The sequence below is a fragment of the Ranitomeya imitator genome, chromosome 2 (genome assembly GCF_032444005.1).
Source record: "Ranitomeya imitator isolate aRanImi1 chromosome 2, aRanImi1.pri, whole genome shotgun sequence".
Taxonomy (NCBI): domain Eukaryota; kingdom Metazoa; phylum Chordata; class Amphibia; order Anura; family Dendrobatidae; genus Ranitomeya; species Ranitomeya imitator.
Genome location: NC_091283.1, coordinates 129,881,019 through 129,903,039, shown reverse-complemented (window position 1 = coordinate 129,903,039; position 22,021 = coordinate 129,881,019). Strand labels below are relative to the sequence as shown.

The 22,021-nt window shown below is 42.7% G+C and overlaps 1 protein-coding gene across 1 annotated transcript in view; it reads left to right on the top strand.

Moving 5' to 3' along the window:
• Positions 1-19,460, top strand: part of ABCB7 (ATP binding cassette subfamily B member 7) — a 96,860-nt gene extending 77,400 nt beyond the window's left edge. Inside the window, exons 8-16 of the mRNA XM_069747232.1 lie at positions 159-246; positions 2,128-2,302; positions 5,352-5,509; positions 6,732-6,895; positions 7,832-7,961; positions 8,197-8,368; positions 10,081-10,184; positions 13,948-14,055; positions 18,998-19,460. Coding sequence (XP_069603333.1) covers positions 159-246; positions 2,128-2,302; positions 5,352-5,509; positions 6,732-6,895; positions 7,832-7,961; positions 8,197-8,368; positions 10,081-10,184; positions 13,948-14,055; positions 18,998-19,216 — 1,318 coding nt within the window. The 3' untranslated portion in view covers positions 19,217-19,460. The remainder of the gene's footprint in view (positions 1-158; positions 247-2,127; positions 2,303-5,351; positions 5,510-6,731; positions 6,896-7,831; positions 7,962-8,196; positions 8,369-10,080; positions 10,185-13,947; positions 14,056-18,997) is intronic.
• Positions 19,461-22,021: the final 2,561 nt, after the last annotated feature.

Below are 22,021 nucleotides of genomic sequence, written 5' to 3'. Positions count from 1 at the left end.
TAACTTCTGACTAAGTTATATTAATGGGTAAACATCGGAGTGGGCATCTAGTGGATGGAATCTTCTGTCTCCTGGTGCAGTTTGAGGGTTTATAATTACCCCTGTCCTATCTTCCATGTGAATATTGTGCTATTGTATTTTTTTCTCACCTATCATAGGACAAAATTTAGAATAGAAATGAACAAAGCTGACAATGATGCCGGGAATGCTGCCATAGACTCATTGCTTAATTACGAAACTGTCAAGGTAAGATAGTGTCACTTAGGGCTGTGCTGCAAATTTATAGCATCAGACAAGGAGCTTTCACCTTGGTGGCACGTTCTTTGTTGGAGTGGGCTTGTCTTATAAGTATTTATCACTTATTCATAGGATATCCACATCGTGTGGATTTTGACAATAAAACAATCCCTTAAATGACTTTCCATATAACTGGGAACCGCCCGAGAGTTATGGTTTTAATTATATGACTATAGTTTATAGAAGCACCAACCTTTCCTTCACGAAGGTTTATTCACCGGCTTTAAAGTATACGGTCACCTTCCGGAGCACTTTTAGTTTTGTTTTGTTTTTTAATTCAGTGCATGTATTTTGGATTAAAAATAATTAAAACAATTTTTGTAATTAGGTTTCATTGAAAATTTTGCCCCCTTTGGCTTATGAGGGTATGTGCACACGATGCGGATTTTGCCGCGGATTTTTCCGCCGCGGATTTGGAAAATCCGCAGTGCAAAACCGCTGCGGTTTTCACTGCGGATTCCTCTGCGGGTTTTCAACTGCACTTTCCTATTGGTGCAAGTTGAAATCCGCTGCGGAATCCGCAGAAAGAAGTGACATGCTCCTTCTTTTTTTCCGCAGAGAATCCGCGCGGATTTTTCTGCATCGTGTGCACTGCGGATTTTGTTTTCCATAGGGTTACATTGTACTGTACACCGCATGGAAAACTGCTGCGGATCCGCAGCGGTCAAATCCGCTGCGGATCCGCGGCAAAATCCGCATCGTGTGCACAAAGCCTAAGTCTGTTTTTATTTCCCTTCTCGTTGCTGGCTGCAGATTGAGTCATTAAAAAGCAGTCTCCTTACATTGGCATGCCAGAACCGGTATGTCTCTCCAAAAGGAGAAGCGTTACTCCTTAGACCCCAGGCCAGAGCCTCTCAACTGCCCAAACCAGATCTCATACTTTGCACTGATGAGGGGCAATACCCCGAAACACTGTGTCTGCAAATTGAGATTCTGATTTGGCTTTTATCCTTAGTCCTATTTAAAGACTCGCTAAAGGGTCGATAGTGACTTGTAGGATCGCTGCTTCCAACAGGTGGCGCTATAGAGTTCAAGTCCTCTTCCTCTCCGAAAAGGCAATTAAGAATCAGTCACTAATCTGTTTGTAACAGTTTTTCCTGCCCTGTTTCTGAGCTCTTCTATGCTGACTTATGACCACTGACCACTTTGAGGTTGGGCTGAATTTTGCGGTGGGCATAAATAAATTTAGAGCATCTTAGAAAAAGATAGATAAGACTTGCATATTCTCCATGAGAATGAATTGACTGACTAATTCTCCGTTATTCTGCAATCGGCAAGGTGCAGAGGAGAAAAAAAAAGACAAGTCAAAACCGTGCAAAATATTAATAAAACTCGATTGCAACAATTTTTTTTTTTTTAGCTCAAAATACATGCATGTTAGAAAACAGCTAATTCCCTCCAGCCTCTTAAGGGACGGTTCGTTGTCGCTTTGCGTTTTGTATTCGTAGTGCTTGTTGGTCATTAACGCTACCTTAACTGTGATAGACAAAGGTAGATAAAATATTATGGATGAGGGAAAACAGGAGCCGAGCTGTAGGTAACCATAGCCTAGTAATGACATATTTTGAGGCTGAATGTTTATTGGTATCCTTTATTTTGGCACAAGGCTTTTAGGTCTTCCCGTTTTGTGGCTGTGTCCTCCCTCTGGCCATCATCCATTTGTTGGGGCAGCCATGGTCCCATGATGGGCTTGCAGATGATCGGAGTGTGCCATCATGTGTGATAAGCCTCATTTGTATCAGCCCCCTGCTCTCCCACACCCTAAACTTGCCAACTCTGCTCCCCCTTCTGTTATAACCAACTCGTTACCCTTTCTGCTCTTACCTGCAGTACTTCAACAATGAGAAATATGAAGCCGAAAGGTACGATGGATTTCTAAAGACTTATGAAAACTCTTCCCTTAAAACTACCTCAACGCTGGCATTGCTCAACTTCGGGCAGAGTGTAATATTTAGTGTGGGCCTGACGTCCATCATGGTGCTCGCAAGTAAAGGCATAATATCAGGTTAGAGGATGATGTATCCTGTTATTGTTGTAGCATATCATGAATAAACATGAAAATGATAAATTAGGACCTGACCATTAATGGTTCCGTATTACAATAACTGCTACTAATATGCAGACATTGTTTTAGGGTGCCATGGATGTTTAGAGACTGGTCAGAAATGAAAGGGGTCGTCTACTACTTGGACAACTCCTTCTCAATCCGTATGTTTGCCCCCAGTAAAATAATAACACACAGGCTATGTTCACACGTTGCGTTTTGCGAAGTTTTTTTTTTCTGCAGGCAAAATCTGCGATGTTGGCGGTAAAGAAGTTGCTTACAGAAAGCAGGTTTTGCTGCGTTTTTCAGGATGCCAAAGTTCAGCTTTGCTTCCAGCATCGAAGCATGAACACAAGTCACCAATGCAAGACATATGTGAAACCCAAACCAGTTTTGGAAAAAATGGCAATGAGATCAAACTATGTAGTGGAAAAAGATTTTTGTATCTGAAAGAGTGACTATTCTGAACAAAAAAAGTTCATGAAAAAATTCACACTTACAAATTTAACAGTGGGGGAGGTGAATTGGTCAGGAATAGTTTACTTAAGACATTGGCAGTACATTGAGTTTGTAGGACACTGTTTACTTTCACACTTTTCTCAGACTTGAGTTGGTCAGATATTGTTCAGTGTCGCACCTTGGTCAGCCAATGTTTACTTTACACATATCACTAGTGAAACTGTACTGATTCTGACTGCCATTCTCAGGGGAGGAGACCAAGACGTTAAGGTTTAAAATTGGGAAAATCAAAAAACAAATGGGTTTCACATACTGCTGTACCTTGCTTATTTTCACTAAAAACACAGCAAAACCTGATACCTGCATTCTTTACTGCGTTTTTGCACTTACTCCTTGCTTTCTGTGGGGGAAAAAACACTGAAAGAAGTGTCATGCTGCAGTTTTCAAAAATGCAACAGTTTTCCAATTCAGTCAGGGAAAAAAACAATGTGTGTGCAGATTTTTGAAATTTCATAGCTGTTGCTGGTACTGTAAAATGCAGGTTAATTTTGCAGGAAAAAAAGCAACGTGTGAATATAGCCTTCTACTCCCCTCCGACGCTATTTAGCGGTGTCTGCTTTCCCGGTGAACGCATGATGTAACAATGTCATGCTATCCTCAGGAGAGCCGACACCGCTGGAATGGAGCCGGCACCAGAGGTGACTATAAATGTTATTATTGTACTGGGGACAAACGTGCATATTGAGATGGGGTTGTCTTGAGTAGTGGACCGAACCGTCATTCAGCCAACAGCTATCTGAAGTGTATGGGTGGGCTTTAGTAATTGGCAGATCTCCAACCAAAAAAAGGGGTATATATCCAAAAGTATAACTGAAGCTTCTGCATTCTAACTTGTATGGTTTGTCCACCACAAGAACAACCCATTCTCAATCCCTAGGTTTCCCCTCAAAATAAAAACTTACCTCCGGTTCCTTTTCAGCAGTTTTGGCACTGCCTCTCCCCGTGCTCTTGTGACATAATTACGGATGTCATTGACTTCTAGAGGAAGTGAGAGCTGTGACTGCCCTCACTTGCTTCAGATGTCTTGATTTGCCAAAGGTGGGGAGAGTGAAGCCAACGCTAATTGACCCACAGTGATGGCATGACATAATGTCACGGGAGCCCCGGGTGAGCATAAGTAGTTTTTTTGTAGGAGGAAAACTTCGGTTTTGACAAGGTGGTTGTCCAAGTAGTGAGAATCCACCAATGTATGTTTCATGAAAGGTTAACATTATCTCAATAAGGTGCAATTGTAAACGTTATTCTGAAATAACGGCACATAGGCATGTACGACCTAGAAGGGGCTGCGTGAATAATGTTGGGTTTTAGCCGCCTAATCCAGAGTTTGACCAGGGAGAGTTGGATGACACATCTAATGTGTTTGAGAATAATTACACTGTGTCATTTAAGGCAAAAGCAAACATCCACTACACTCCGAAACTTTCCAAGATCTGCAAGAATGCCTGCAGATGTCTGAGACATTAAAAAAATAATAATAATTTGTTGAGTGCTTCACTACCCAATAAGAATTGATTTAGGTAATTTTTGCATTTCTGATATTTTGTCCTTCGAGTCGTTCCTTTTTGCCTGTGACTTGATATGAGCAATTTTACGGATTTTACAGGAATCCCCCGTTTCTGCTACATTAAAAATAATTTGGACAAATGCATTTTTCTTGTACATTTTTGTTTTTAATTTTCCAGTTCACTATCGTTCAGGTCACTTGTACTCGGGACTGGACTCCGCTTCTAACAGCAGCGGCTGAAGCCCGCTGAGAGTGATGGTCTTTGATGGTCTTTAACCCCTTAAATGCTGTGGTCAACCTCGGCTTTTTTTTTTTTTTTTTTTTTTTTTACTTTGCATTGCACAATAATGTTGAAACTTTTCGAAGTGTTTTGCATCACAAAAATCTGTCAAAAACACTTTAACCAATTGGGGTGTAAACATTTTTTAAAATGTAGTACAAGTTAGAAAAATATTAATAATCTGAACGAAAATGGCTTTTTTTTTTTTTAATTCCCATTTTTTCAGAAATTTACATATAATATAACTGTTGCATGTTTATTAGGCTACTTTCACACTAGCGTCGTTTGGCCTCCGTCGCCATGCGCCTTTTTGCAGAAAAAACGCATCCTGCAAAGTTGTCTGCAGGATGCGTTTTTCCTCCATAGGCTTGTATTAGCGACGCGTTGCCACACGTCGCAACCGTCGTGCGACTGTTCCGTCGGACCGTCTGCACCAAAGAACGTTGCTTGTAACGGATTTTTGTGCGTCGTGTCCGCCATTTCTGACCGCGCATGCGCGGCCGGAACTCCGCCCCCCTCCCCGCAACTCACAATGGGGCAGCGGATGCGTTGTAAAAATGCATCCGCTGCCACCGTTGTGCAGCGTTGAGACAGGATGCGTCGGCCCGACGCACTGCGACGGGCCGACGCTAGTGTGAAAGTAGCCTAGCACCTTAGTTCCCAGTATTATTCGGTATTTCAACTTTTGTCTAACTTTCTGTTTTCAGGAAATCTAACTATCGGAGACTTGGTGATGGTGAATGGGCTTCTGTTCCAGCTCTCCCTGCCGCTGAACTTCCTAGGGACGGTGTACAGAGAGACCAGACAGGCCCTCATTGATATGAACGCCCTCTTTACCCTCCTAAGTGTAGACACGAAGATTAAGGTGACTGCTCGGCGTTAATACATTTTGTTCTTTCTGCTCTGGATACTGCTGTCATTACTCGCTGCTTACAGGACGGACATGTAGATATACAATCTATAGACATTAATGTCGCCAGTCGTTTTTCGGTTTTGGTGTCACTTGCGTTACGAGGTTCTTTTACAATAACACGGACCCCTTTTTTTAAATGCAGAGCTAGTTTGGGAGCTTTAATGCAGCCAATTAAATTGGCAATCACTGACCATGTATGAAATGATTCAGTCTGTCCATGACATATATTGGGAGTTGAGCCCAGCTTTACATTTTGGCTTAGACTTGTCTTTAAAGGGGGATTAGCATAGCCCTTAAGTCATTGGTGCAAATCCCTTTTTGATTTGTTGGCGGTGGAGTAGATGACCTTTCTTCCAGCGCTCCCCCACAATGTGTCCTCTCTCCCGCCAGTGCTGTCAGCCTTTTCAGAAGCTATCTTTGGTTAAACATTCACTTTCTAGAACATTAGTTTGGACCTAAATCATATTCCTTGATGGTATTTCCAATTAGACATGACAAGTTGGCTTCATGGTCAAGAATTAATAAATAGAAAAAATAAATTAATTTTTTTCTAATTTTTTTTTTTTTACAATTTTGAGATGGCCTTCTCGTACTCTCTATCTGACCAGTATCACCTTGGCTTCATCCTTTTTTTTTCTACCAAGGTTAAGAAGAACATTTCATTGGATTTTTCAATTTACCTCCTCCAATTGGTGCTGCTCCACTGATTCTAGAACAAAAAAGGTTTTTTGTTTTTTTTTTGTTTTTTTTTTTTCAGTGCCCATTTGTTCCAAAGTTATACCCCCGGAAATAAAGGTGCAAATTTTCTCATCACTGAACTGGTCCTATAACAGAGAACGTCTGTGGGGGACATTTTTTATTTTTATTTTTTCCTTCTGATTTAATCAAAACACATTCATACCGACATTGAAATTCTGTGGTACACGCCCAGTTGGCTGAAGAGAAAATTAGCTTTTTTTTCCCAGGTGACATAACTTTGGAACGTAGGGGCACAGAAGAAAAAGAAAAACCTCGTGATTAACATTGCTGTGACTAGCTGGCCACGTTCTTCCAAGTTTGACTCTGCCCTTGACAGAGCGTGCCAAATAGCCACACTGTCTATTCTCCACCCTTTGATCGATTGACACTGATTTTCTGCAGTTGTAATCAGTTCTGTTTTTCTTATTCCTTTAAGAATAAAGAACTTGCCCCTCCATTGATGATCACCCCCCAGACGGCCACCATTACATTTGAAGACGTATATTTTGAATATATGGAGGGACAGAAGGTCTTGGATGGTATTTCTTTTGAAGTACCTGCAGGAAAAAAGATAGCCATTGTCGGTGGTAGTGGTTCCGGGTAAGCATATTTTGATATATTTTTTTTGGTTTGCGGTTTTCTGCTTATTTAACAAGTATTTCAATATTGAATAACTTTACTTTTTATTTACATTTATGTATAACCTATATCTACATTGAGATTATTCTTCTTTTTTTTTTAAAGGGAATCTGTCAGCAGTTTTTGCCATGTAATCTGACAGCAACATGACGAAGAGAGCCTGATTCCAGTGATGTTATTTAATAGACTGTGGTGTTGTTGTTTCAATAAAATCCAGCATTTTATCAGCAGGAGATTATCACTACAGGACGAGGTGTCTCATGCTTCCTAGTCAGCTGCTGTGTGTAACCCCGCCCACACCACTGATTGGCAGCTGATGACCAGTGATGTGGGTGGGGTTATAAAGAGCTCCACATTCTGAGCACTGCTAGAACTGCAGCCGAGAAAACAGGGATGGTTTCAAAATGATATCAAGCAGACCAGTAAGTGACACATCTCTGGAATCAGGGTCTTAACCCCTTACGTCGCGCTGCTCTCGGATTACATTGCAAATGCCTGCTGGCCTATTCCCGTTAAAGTGATAATACCTGAAAAGAAAACCTATGCCTCTCTGGCAGTCATGTGTTGAGGCTAACTGGTGTCTTTATAAAGGTCTGAAAAAGAAAAAGGGCTGCTCATCTGTCCATTTTTTTGGCTGAATCATATGGGATGGATGGAATTGAACTGATAAAAAACAAATCTGTTCTATGGTCTCTATAGACAGTGATGAGTAACCAAGTACAAAGTAGCCTTCACACAGGGTTAGGGAGAAAAGGTGCAAACATATAGAAATCGTTTTTATTTTTTCCCAAGAGGACTATATGTGGGGGGGGTTTATAGATTTAAAGATTATTATTCTCCAATGTAGCGTTCTTTTACAATGTCTCCTTACTGATGATTAATTCCGTCTTTCTTTAGTAAAAGCACCCTGGTTCGACTTCTCTTCCGCTTTTATGAGCCTCAGAAAGGAAACATTTATGTCGCTGGCCAGAATATCCAAAATGTCGGTCTGGAGAGCTTGAGGAAAGCCATTGGTGTAGTTCCCCAGGTATTACTATCATTTGGAGCATACTAAAGTCACCATTTTATTAGTGTGTTAGACCATATCTGACATAATGAAAGAATACTATGTACCCATGTTAGTAGGTTGTTGGGTTCTTTGCTTCTGTTCTGTTCCCCAAAAATGCTAAGCCTTAACTATCCGCCATCTTGTAACTGCGCATACTATATGCAGCCCAGATGTATGTTCTGCTGTATAATATTCAATGTGGTTTTGCCTGTAGGATGCTGTACTTTTTCATAACACATTGTATTACAATTTGCTATATGGAAACATGAATGCTTCGCCAGAAGAAGTCTACCAAGTGGCTAAATTGGCTGGACTCCATGACGCCATCCTCCGTATGCCTAATGGATACAACACCCAAGTTGGGGAAAGAGGACTGAAACTGTCAGGTATGGCCACAAGTAGCCATCTGCCCCCTCGTAGGGCTGAAACTCTGCAGTTAAGAGATTTTGCCCTTCGGGAGCAGGTTGTCACTGGGCATGGTGCCTACTTCATAGGGTGATATTCTCATAGAAACTATCAGTTCCTCCTTATCACAAGCCTTTATGTTCTACCTGTGACTCCGAGTCCTTTATGCGGGATTAGTGATGCGTTTGCAGCTCTGGAAAGAGACTTTATTTGATCTTGTTTTACTAAAAAGTTGCTATTCCTTAGGAGGAGATGTTTAAAGGGAATCTGTCAGCAGGTTTTTGGTATGTAATCTGAAGACAGCATGAGATAGAGGCTAAGGCACAGAGTTCAGCAATGCCTCTCTTCTCAAGCTCTGAGGTTCGGTTTGCTTACAATGATTATTTTAGCACAAGGAGCTTAGCATTGCTGCGACTAGCTGGTGGTATGAACACGCCCCCTCCTGTGATTGGCAGCGCACTGTCTATGGACATTGTACACTGAGAGCCTGGTGTGGGCGGGGTTAGCTTCCTCAGCTGTGCTTCATGCTAAAACTAACAGCTCTGATTGTGTGAGAACGGCTGCACCCAGTAATCTAAGGCTAACATCACACATCAGGTTTTTGCCGTCAGGCTTAATCCGGCACATTTTGAAAAAGACGGATCCGGCAAAACTTGCCGCCGGATCCGTTTTTTCTCATAGACTTGTATTAGTGCCAGATGGCCTCACGTTTCATCAGTTTTTTGCCCAATCCGTCGAAAATCCGTTTTCCGGCGGCCGAAGAAAACGGACATAGGAACTTTTTTTTTTCTGTCCGTCGAAAAACTGGATACTTCAAATGGATGCATAAGTCGTCCTGTAACCAAATGGGTTAAGACGAGGGCGATATTTCACTTTTAATTTTTTTAAGCCACATTTTGTTAAAACGATAAACCGTGACTCTATAGAAACTTCCATGAAATCATTGACCGTAGCCTATGAAAAATGTCCCATAACGCGGCAATAAAAGTGAAATTATTAATGGCAGCTTATTGTACAGCAGTGCGTTGTTCATTAGATTTATAGACGCTGTCATTGTGGATATGGATGGCTGAGTGTCTCACAGATCAATAAGCCCATGCACACCGCGTATTCTCCGCTGCTCAACAGTCGTTTAATCTTTATTCTTTCGCCGATTGGCGACATCTTTTTTTTTTTTTTTTTTTGCACACTAAGTGTGCCCCAATGCCTCATTGTCTTATAATAACACAGGGTATTTAATACATTCTAGTTCAAGGGTTGTAGATGGGCTCACATATTACTTACTCCTAATTTGGGACTGGGAAAGGTTCATTTTATTTTCTATCCCTGCTTTCCATATAATCATTTCATAGGAAGATTGATCATAAACAGGTCCGCGAGCCCCGTGTAGCCTCAGGACACCACGTTATTATTATTATTATTATTCATTTTTATAGCGCCATTTATTCCATGGCGCTTTACATGTGAATGGGGCAAATATAGACAAGTACAATAAACATGAGTAAAACAAGGCACACACAAGTACAGGAGGAGAGAGGACCCTGCCCGCGAGGGCTCACAGTCTACGTTGAGCTTCTTTCGTCTTCCCTTTCTTTACATGGGTGCACATGCACTCCATAAGAATCAGCGCTCTGTATGTCAGGTGTGAAATATGCCACGGTATGGTATATGATGGTACATGTCTTTTCTGCAGGTGGGGAGAAGCAGCGGGTAGCCATTGCCAGAGCAATGTTGAAGAACCCACCAATTATTCTTTATGATGAAGCCACTTCGTCCTTGGATTCCATTACTGAGGAGGTACAGATCACTTTATTTTATTATTAATTATGACATTTGATAGTTTCACTTACAGTTAATGTGTCATATATTACCATCTAAGAGAAGTTAGATTTGGCCTTAAAGGTATGTTCCCTTAAAGGTAAGTGATGGCATATTGCTAGGATATGGAATCACTAAATGATGACTTACTGTGTGAATTCTAGAAGCATTCCCGAATGAAGGTCCACTCCACTGCATCTCCTTCATAGGCTTTCCCAGCCACTCACTTTAGTGCCTCTCTGTTTTAAAGAGAATCAGTCAGCAGGTTTTTGCTCTGTATTCTGAGGGCAGTATCATGGTAAGGCCTGAGACCCTGATTTTAGCGATGTGTCATTTATTTGGCTGTCTGCTGTGGTTTCAGTACAATGACTTGTTTTGTCACCAAGAGATTATCACTGCCTGGACTACACATCTCCTGAGCCCTGGTCTGACCACACCCCTCCTATGATAAGTAGCTTACTGCCAATAGACCATGTCCATATTGGGGGATGCCACTCACCGCTCCGGCAGGGGCTTGCCACTCACCGCTCCGGCAGGGGCTTGCCACTCACCGCTTCGGCAGGGGCTTGCCACTCACCGCTCCGGCAGGGGCTTGCCACTCACCGCTCCGGCAGGGGCTTGCCACTCACCGCTCCGGCAGGGGCTTGCCACTCACCGCTCCGGCAGGGGCTTGCCACTCACCGCTCCGGCAGGGGCTTGCCACTCACCGTTCCGGCAGGGGCTTGCCACTCACCGCTCCGGCAGGGGCTTGCCACTCACCGCTCCGGCAGGGGCTTGCCACTCACCGCTCCGGCAGGGGCTTGCCACTCACCGCTCCGGCAGGGGCTTGCCACTCACCGCTCCGGCAGGGGCTTGCCATTCACCGCTCCGGCAGGGGCCGCCACTCACCGCTCCGGCAGGGGCCGCCACTCACCGCTCCGGCAGGGGCCGCCACTCACCGCTCCGGCAGGGGCCGCCACTCACCGCTCCGGCAGGGGCCGCCACTCACCGCTCCGGCAGGGGCCGCCACTCACCGCTCCGGCAGGGGCCGCCGTACTGCGTTCTGACAATTCGATATGACATATCTGTCTAGGTATGTAGCGATACAGACATAACTGGCTGTATCGCTGAACGATATGAGTTTCTTTCAGTAATCTGGGCATATGAGCCATTGGTCAGCCATATTGGTGGCTGCCCGGCTGAATATAGAACTATTTTACCCAAACCCAGTGTTCTGGGAAGTGATGATATGGTCAGGTGCTACATGTTATTACCGCCTGCAATCTCCACATTGTATAGCATTAGAGAGGATATTGCTTCTATATCTAAATACCCCAAACATATGTTTCCTCACCAGATATTCGTGTCTCTATGAGGAGAAATAAATTTGATTTAAAACCCTGTAAAACATCTGGTTACTGTAGTGACATCAAAGGGTTTAGGATAATGAAGCACGTGATATATACTTTTCACTGTGTTTTTCCTTACAGCTGTCAGTCATCGCCCGCTAATCTGATAAGTGTGACAGCGCCGCTGCTTGATTTGATTTCTCTAAGGAATGTTAAGAGAAAATTTCACTCTTGTGAAATTAACTCTTCCATGTCTGGACTATGGCTCCTCTTTATTAATTGCCGTTCACTTCTCCCAAAAACTGATTTGACTATAGGTAACTCGCGTGGTCATGCTCACATTGGTCCAAGAAGCCGGCGTGGCATAACGTCTTCAGGATCCATGCACAGAAGGACTCGTGTTTGTGTTCATATGACGAGAATATTAAAAATAAAAAGTCAATGCTGAATTTTTAAGACTAGGATCTGATTCAGATGATCGTGAAGCGAATCCAGAGTCAAACTAACCACATCATGGATCCCTGTGATACTGTTAGTTCTGGTCATGTGGTGCGGGCCCGGACTTCGGGACAACATACAGGGGTTAACATGCGGCCATATTGCAGTTATCTGAATGAGGCCAAACAAAATAAGGGAAAAAGCCAGCCCACCAATGCAGCAAGACGTCCTCCAGAGCCCGGAACATGGCCACTGCCACGGACCTCAAATTAAGCATGTAGAGGTGGTCCAGCTCAAGATGGAGTAAAAAAAAATCCAGATTTTATTAAAGTGCTTTCAAATTTTGATAACTTCAGAAGAAACGCATCGGTCAGCATGTAGTACCTATGCGGTTTATGGTAAACGCGTTTTGGCACCAGACATGCGTAGGTTCTTCATGCTGGTCGGTGCATTTTTTTCCTGATGTTATCAATATTTTAAAACATTTCAATAAAGTCTGGAATCTTTTACTCCTCCTTGAGCTGGATAAAATAAAAAATGGAGCCAGCAGAGCACATTTTCGGGAGCCTAGAAAATAAGATTCTGCAGCAAAGCAGGTCTGTGGTGTGCAGAGACGTGTGCAGTGTAAGTGCTCTCGATCTTCAGTGTCACTTACCGTAATGAGGCAGAAGTTTGCTGCACACGCACACCTTTGATCATTGTTATAGACATGTCCATTTTTTTTGTCTTGCTAAATAAGGAGCACAGCAAACTTTGAGCACAGAAAACTTGCCTAAAGTAAGCCAACCAAGAGATGGGATAATGGTCATTAAAAATTAGAAATTTATTGTCCAGCCTGAGCCCCTGTGATAGGTTTGGTGCATTTAATCTAGCTTTGAGCTGTTTGACACAGTCCATTGCATCTAAAGAGGCCGGGGAATATGACATGTAAATATAAGCAGTGGAAGACCACCTCCATAACATCCAAAAAAAAAAAAAAAAAACCTCTTTGAGAAGACCACCCAAAATGTGTTAATGTGTTGGTCCTCTCTCAAAGATGGCCAATATGTATAGTAAATGAGGGAAGTGGAAATTTGTCATAGGAAATATGGTCTAGATAAACAGGTGGTCTTCTCAATTTCCTACAGCCCCCAGGGAGGCAAACAATGTAACTGCCGGCATCAGCCAATACGGCACTGACGGGCACTCAATGCTTGATAGTAGAAGGGGCAATCTGTGGTGTCGACCTTTCATTAACCTCATACAGGCTGCCATAGACTGCATCAGCTCGTTAAAAGGGTACTCCCAATATCACAATGGTGGCTCACACATGTCTACAACCCAAATCGCTCATTATGGCCAATACAATCAATTTTTGAAATGGACCTTTCTTGAGTTCTGTCCCTGCCAAAATGTCAGTCTCATTCCCTGCATACATGTCTTCCAGTAATTCTTATCTAGGAGGTCGATCCTCCCCACAATACTGTTGCTCCTCTGTAAGAGATACCGTCATACAGAAAACCCATTCAATATTACCTCACCAGCAGCTCTGCCCAAGCCTCGGTCACTCCAGCTCTACTCCCTGCCCAGCGCTGCTTTCCCCTGCCAGACTCCTGGCTCCTGCACTGTGTGGCTTCAAGCAAACAAGCTGTCGGTCAGACAGGAGGAGGCAGTGGTTTGGGAAGTGCTTTGTAACGCCCAAAGCACTTCAGCCTCATTTGATTCAAGTGGTGATTTCTCGATAAGGGAGGAATGGACTGGCTAGCTGAAGGCATCAAGAGCTTGTTCACATACATACTTTTTTGGAGGGGTGGGAGGTTGAAATCGGGCTAACAGATTCCCTTTAATGCACAGTGTTGTGTTAACTATGAAGTGCCGTCAAGAGCAACATACTCTTAAAGGGGGTTTCCATCACATTAAATATTTCATTAAAATAAGTCACCCCAGCATGGTCTAAAAATTAAAATACTATGTACTCTCCTATGACTTACCCGCAGAATATCCTGGGCTCCATGCGTGATATGATCAAGCACAGGACGTCCGTGTTCATCGCTCACAGGCTTTCCACAATAGTGGACGCAGATGAAATTATTGTGCTGGACAAGGTAAGTTTCCTATAGATCTGAATGTGTCATGCACGTGTGTAATCATTAGCTGAGCGCCACGTACAGGTGATTTCTGTGGCTGTTGCCTCCATCTTCCTGTCCTGGTTCTTGGAAATGGCCATTTGGCTTTGTTCAGCTGTGTAGTAGTCTGGGAAATATACAATAAAGGCAAATTACAGTTTTGCTTCTACATTTTTAGCCATATGTACCCCTCCAGCAACAATGGGTTAATTTGTGTACAGCTGCCTCTTCCCACTTCCAATCTGTTTAGTGGCCATTTTTGCTCTCTGGTAGCCAAATCTTGCATGAAGCAGATGCACTGGCTCAGTTCTACTTGCGATCCTATGAGCAAAGCTGTGGCTCTCCGGATAGACAAACGGCTCTCTATGCTTTTTTTTTTTTTTTTTTTTTTTAACCCTGATGTAGTTTGGTTCTACACTGTAAGTCACTATCTGTAGTATCGGGGTTAATAGCGCTACGTCCTAGAGCAGCATGCAGGCCAAATCCTGGCGATTGTCTGCTTCACTGCAGAAATCAACTTTTGTTTTTATTTACGAATAGAATAATAAATGTGATCCCTTTAAATAAAAAAGCCAATTTGCAGCAGATTGTATTTTGCCGGACATCCAAGCCTCCGCGGGAGCGGCTGTTCTAGATCGCAGGTCATGACGGTGATCCATCAAGTCCATTAAACTACTCTGATGATGTATATAATGATTCTTCTGAATTAGTAGGATGTGTGCGTTATTATAGGCCACATGTCAGCACTATTGTGATTTATGTGTGATGATGGGAGCAGAGATCCCAGTTACTGCGGAGCACTGCGCTATCCCCCTACAAGCCGCCGCCGCCTAGCTATGGTGTCTACACCCCGTAGTTACTCTACGGTAAAGGCTGGCCAGGATTCATTGCAGAGACTGGTGATCCATGCTAATGGTGATGAGATTAGCCGGTGTGTAATGCAGATGCAATATGACATCTCCTCCAGCGCTGCGAGATGTGTGCATCGCCTGCGCCGCTTGTTTTAGATTCACATCCTGCTGCTCTACATCGTTCCCCGCTGGCATGGCATTCACATTTGCCCTATAGGAAGACAGCATGATCGGGCACAACAGCACCGAGCTGAGCAAATGCCGGAATTTCACTCCACAGTCCCCGTTTGTTGCTCCCAACATGCCTATTGTAGAAATGTCACATGTCTGCTATGTATCGGAGTCACACACTGCACACATTTCATCATCATTAGTGATCTTAATGAATATTCGCAATCTGACCGCTAAATAAATGACTTGACCTACACATTAGATGAGAAGGCAGATATTAATATGGGACGTATAGGTTAGTTGATTACAAGCTGTTGTTCTCTGGGAGCAGCAGTGATTGTGTTCAATTAGAGGACTTTCCCATGATCATAGTGTGTGTGTGTATACGGTTCTATGTCCCCTTCCTGATTTCATATTCATTTGCATGTTTGTCACACTTTAAAACTTCAGATCACCAAACAAATGTAAATACAGTTTTTAAATTAAATGATGGTCTTTATTATTCAGAGAAAAAGAAATCCAAACGGGGCCCTATGTGAAAAAGTACCCCATTTAAACATAAATAAACTGTGGGTTATCAAATTTTTGGGAAGCAGCGTTCAAATTCCCTAGCCACACCCAGGCCTGATTACTGCCATATCTGTTCTCAATCAAGAAATAACTTTAATAAGACCTGCCTGACAAAGCAAAGTAGACCAAAAGATCCTCAAAATCTAGACATCTTGCTGCGATTGTTGGGACCCATAGGTTTGGATTTCTTTGTCCCTTAATGATAAAGACCTACATTTTAAAACTGTATTTTGTGATGACTTGTGTTAACTTTGTCTAACATTTTAAATTAGTTTGATGATCTGAAACATTTAAGTGCGACAAACATGCAAAATATATACGTATTCTAATATAATTCCATTCTCCTCAAAATAGAAATTTCAACACCAAGGGGGAAACATGGACATATGGAAATTACAGGATCAATAGACATGTTACTGATAAAATGCTGAAAAAATGGAAGATACATTTTCAAAACATGTTGGATTTCTTCAGTATCAAGTATGAGCAACACATGCAGAAATCCCCACACCAACATGCCTTTGCTGCGATTGATGAATGTTATTAATGGCTGTCTGAGGAATGCTCCACCATACACTTAAGCATAATAAATCATCAAGATCCGCTGCTGGCAGCCCCCTTTTGTAATTGCCAACCAATGACGTTCTGTTTTTCAACACAAAAATACCAGGCCTCATGTTGCTGGCTCTACTGTGAGTAGTCTGCATGGCCTAAATGTGCTACTGTGGCCTGTAGCATCTCTGGATGTATTTTCCATCGGCGACATCTGAGACATCATTGATCAGCAATTACAAAGGGGCTTGCCAGAAGCGGATTTTGATGATTTAACCAAGTGAATTCTGCGTGGCAGAACATTCCTCAGACAAACATTAATAACCTCACTGATCGCAGCCAAGGCTGTAAGTACTCATACTTGATACTAAATAAATCGAGATGTTTTGTGAATTTTGTTTCCATTTCTCCATCATATGCAGATCAGTATCATGTCTATCTATCCTGTGATTTCCATAGTTCCACGACTTTTTTTTCTTTGTGCTCCAGTTTAAATGTTAAGTGGCGTTATAGTGTGTGTGTGTGTGTGTGTGTGTGTGTGTGTGTGTGTGTGTATATATGTATATATATATATATATATATATATATATATATATATATATATATTTATTTATTTATTTTGTCTTGGCGAAAGTGTTGACACCCTTGGAGAGTGGGCGGAAACCCACGCAAACACACAAAGAACATACAAACTCCTTGCAGATATCGCCCTTGGTTAGATTTGAACCCAAGGCCACAACACTGCAAAGCAATATTGCTAACCACTGAGCCACCGATGAAGTTTTTCTCCCAGAAAATGATTGCAATTACACACGTTGTGTTGTAATCATGTCTATTTCCTTTGAGTGAATTGGAACACAAAAAAAGATTTAAAAAAAAAAGGCAAATTGGACATAATTTCACAAACAAATAGGCCAGACAAAATTGTAGGTAAACAATTTTGTTTCAAGCTTGTGATGCTTGAAACTCACCTGGTGAAAGTAACAGGTGTGGGCAATATGAAAATCACAGCTGAAACCAGATAAAAAAGTGTAGAAGATGACTCGGTCTTTGCACTGTGTGTGCCACACTAAGCATGGAGAACAGAAAGAGGAGAAGAGAACTGTCTGAGAATGTGAGGACCAGAATTGTTGAAAAAGATCAACAATCTCAAGGTTTCAAGTCCATTTCCAGAGATCTTATTGTTCCTTTGTCCATGGTACGCAAGACGTTTACAACCCATAGCACTGTAGATAGTATCCCTCGATGTGGACGCCAGAGAAAAATTTATGAAAGCTTGCACCGCAGGATAGTCCAGATGGTAGCTAATCAAATTCCAAAGAAATTCAAGCTGTCCTGCAGGCTCGGGGTGCATCAGTGTCAGCGCAAACTATCTGCCGACATGTGAATGAACTGAAATACTGAGGCAGGAGACCCAGGAGGACCCTACTGGTTTCACATAGACATAAGACAGCTGGACTGCAGCTTGCCAAAATCTTTCTGGGAAAGAGTCTTGTGAACTGATGAGACCAAGATAGAGCTTTTTGGTAACGCACATCATTCTACTGTTTACCGAAAACAGAATGAGGCTTACAAAAGAACACAGTACCTACAGTCCAATATGGTGGACGTTCAAATATGTTTTGGGGTTGTTTTCCTGCCTCTGCCATTGGGTGCCTCAACGCTGTGCAAGGCATCATGAAATCTGAAGATTACCAAATGATTTTGGGTTGCAATGTAGTGCCCAGTGTCAGAAAGCTGGGTTTGCATCTTTGTCATGGGTCTTCCAGCAGGAGAACAACCCCAAAAATACTTCAGAATTCTCCAGTGCTTTGTTTCCATCCATTTCTGGGTGATTCTTGAAGTGGCCAGCAATGAGTCCAGATCTAAATCCCATTGAACATCAGTGGAGAGATCTTAAAATAAATTACTTTTGGGAGACGGCGCCTTAAAATATGAGAGACCTGGAGCAGTCTGCAAAAGAAGAGTGGTCCAAAATTCCAGTTGCGAGGTGTAAAAAGCTCGTTGATGGTTGTAGGAATCGATTGATTGCAGTTATTTGTTCCAAAGAGCGTGCAACCAAACATTAAGTTGAGGGTGCCAATAATTTTGTCCCGCCCAATTTTGGGATTTTGTGAGAAATGATGTCCAATTTGCCTTTTTTTCTGTGTTTTTTGTTCCAATACACACAAAGGAAATAAATGCGTATAACAAAACATGCTTAATTGCAATAATTTTCTGGGAGAAATACTTTATTTTCTGGAACAATTTCAACAGTGCCAACACTTTCAGCCATGACTGTATTTCTATATATATTTATTAATATAGTGAGTCATCTTGAATTGTCTTTTTCTCAATTTTATGAACCTTTTTATGAAACCTTGACCACCTCCTGCTAAAGTACTGTACCTGTGAGGTGATGTAATCCAGGTGGGCCGCTCTTGTAGAGATGACATGTAATGCTGCAGCACAGAGGGTAGAGTCCCACCAACAAGAGGTTGCCAAATAAGTCCAAGTCTGAAATGTGATTGTTTGGCTCAAGACTGTTCCGAGAATTGTGGTGTCACCCCTTCCTACTGATGGTCTGCTCCTGTCCCTGTACATGGCTCACGTATGTGGGACGTGATCCTGTCCGTGACGTGATCCTGTCCTTGACGTGATCCTGTCCTTGACGTGATCATGTCCTTGACGTGATCCTGTCCGTGACGTGATCCTGTCCTTGACGTGATCCTGTCCTTGACGTGATCCTGTCCTTGACGTGCCTCCTCATCAGTCTCTTCCTGTTCTCTTTTTGGCAGGGTAAAGTAGCAGAACGAGGTACACATTTTGGACTCTTGGACAATCCTGGAAGCCTTTATTCAGAACTTTGGCACACGCAAAGTAGCAGGGTCCTAAATAGTAACAGCAGCCAGAAGCCTGAGAAAAACAGCCAGCAATCATCCAAAGAAGAGGAAAGGAGGAAGCTCCAAGAAGAGATCATCAATAGCGTTAAAGGATGCGGCAACTGCTCCTGCTGATCCCGTGTCACCAGAAGAAGTGGAGACTGAGGATGGCACCAGGACAACTCCGCTCTCGAAACGCCTACTTGATCAGTGACCTCTAGACTCTGCTCCATATCATGACTGTGCACCTTTCTAATTTAGTTTTGTCCACGGATCCTCTGGATATTTTCTTTTTCTCATTCATATCTTTTTCTATTGTGGCTAAGTTAAAGTGGTTGTCCGGGCAAATTAAATCTTTGCCCAACATACTTCGATTTATAAAAAAAAAATAACAAAACTCAGTCATTCTTCTCTACCAGCACCCACCTGGATCCAGCATACTCCACTCCATGGTCCGCTTAGAGACTGGAAGTCAGATGACACGAATCTCAACTTGACTGCTGCAGTCAGTCACATGTTGCAGCGGTCTGGCCGCTGGTGGAATAGTGATGTCACCACTTACCGTTTCTTGGCAGACAACAGAGTAGCCTCAGCTTGATCCAGGTTAGTGCTGGAAGGTGACTATGGCCGAGTTTATTTGTTACATATTCTGTCCCCTGGGCAAAGTTTTTGGGTTATTTTGACTGGACATCTCCTTTAAGTAATTTTAGCATGTCTTCCAGTTTACATACAGAGTACAGCTCATCTCATGATTCTGTAAAAATTACAAGTAGTCCATTAGACGTTGGACAGCTAACATGCTACTCTATCTGCGGGCAACATGCTATGGAGAAGGAGACTTATACCTCACTCATTTTATGTTTCTCTTATGAAATGCTGCCTGCAGATAAGTAAGCATGTTACCATTACAAGTATTCTATAAGGTAATGTCTCCACTTGAACACATTTTCCTTTTAATCTTTGTACGTGCAAATATGCTGAAATGATTTTCTGCCTTCAGCCACCACTAGAGGGAGCACACTGTCTACTTTGTACATTGATACCATTGGTAAAACCATGTCATTCCAAAGCTCCCTCTAGTGGTGGCTGCAGGCAGATTAGTTTTAGACAAGTGCGATTTTCTAAGAAAAACTGATAGATTATAATTGATGTGACCCATCCCCATTAATATATATATATATATTGGGATTGAATGAAGCAATATGACCAGTGACTGTCTACTCTTATCTGTGCTGCTGACATTGATAGTTCAGCTCTGTTTTTTGCTGTCTTGGACATTGAATGGAATGGCAGAGGTTATGTGCGACCATGCCACGCCATTCTGACCCATCCGAAGTGATGACAAACGGGAGATCATGGCCCCGTTTTCTCTATAGCTGATGTTGTACAGGATATCCTCTGTAATGTTCATGCAGCGGGTTTGCAGTGCAGGATCAGATGAACATTGCTGCACGTTCTGCAAAGATAGAGTAAGAAATCGACCAGCCAGGATTTTTTTTTTATCTACATGGTGTTTAAATGTTGGCATTCACATAAGGGGATTTGGTCCAGTATGTTCACACTTGACAGATGTCCAGCAATAATCGCTGCTGTTTTCTATGCAGGTTCCCTTTGAACACACACAGTCAGTATTTTTCATTGACAATGGAGAGGCTTTAGGACTTTCCTTTCCCAATGAGCCGGCCAATTCTCCTGGATTATCCTCGCTCTCATGTTTCTGAGTACATGCATCTCTTTAGTCCAGACGGAACATTGGGTTATAATTGTAATATCTTCTTATTGTTCTTGAAGGTGCCTGAGGGCACGTAGATGTCCATAACTGGTAGCCAACATTAACAGGAGGCCAGCGCGCTGGAAAGTGGCCAGGTCAAGAAGGAATACTATTATATGAAAGTATGGATACAGTGTTGCAGGAAGAGATTCAATGGCACAGATCAGCCAGCATATAAATGTGACCAACTTTGCATCACACTGCATTATTGATCCATTATTATTGCTTGATTTGTATTATGGAATGGGTGCCAAAACGCAGCAGAAAAGAATGGACTTGGTCCTTTTTTGAATCCGCTGCGTTTTCCGTGCTGATTTTTCCGCACCATGTGCACAGCATTTTTTTTTTTGCCATTGATTTACATTGTACTGTAAATCACTTGCGGATCTGCAGCGTTTCTGCGCGGAAAAAAAACGTTGCGGATCTGCAGAAAATCTGCAACGTGTGCACGTACCCCTACCGAAACACCAGAGGGAGACTTGTGCCGAAATTGATCCCAAAAGATTACTCTGGGATCACTGTCATTCATCTGACACATCTAGGGCCGGATTAGACAACTTAAATGCAGTTTTCTGATCCGGCAAAGGACATGCGCACAAAATGTGCATCAGTTGTGTATAAGTGAGGATTAAAGGGATCCTGTCACCTGATTAAGGCTGACCATTTTGTAGGCAGCATGAATCGGAGCCTGTCGTCCAGAGTGTTTAAGAGAAAGTATATGTTAAAGGTCCGTCTGGGACAATAGGAAGAGACGAAAGTGGTCCGGCCTCCGTTTTCCAAGGCCACTGCAGATGATTGACGGGTCTCTCCCATTTTGAGAGACCTGTGAATCCCCTCTAGCAATGCTGGGAATAGTCAGCCAAAGCCGCCGCCATACAAGTCTAGTCTCCTCCTGTAGACCCTAGTCAGATCTTCTAACTATATTTTCTCTGAAATGCTGGAGCACTTTAACAAAAGATATACCTGGCTGAGCTTACGGGACCAGGCTTTGATTTCTGCTGCCTGCATTTTTGGTTCCTTTTTATAATAAAAAGTGACCGGACACAACTGACATATGGAAATGAAGTTTTCCTGTGGCACGAGGCCTTCCCGTAATGTACAACAGCATGAGAACACTTTATACAGGTTTCCCAAAACTTCTCATCAAGGACCACCATGATCGCTCTCTG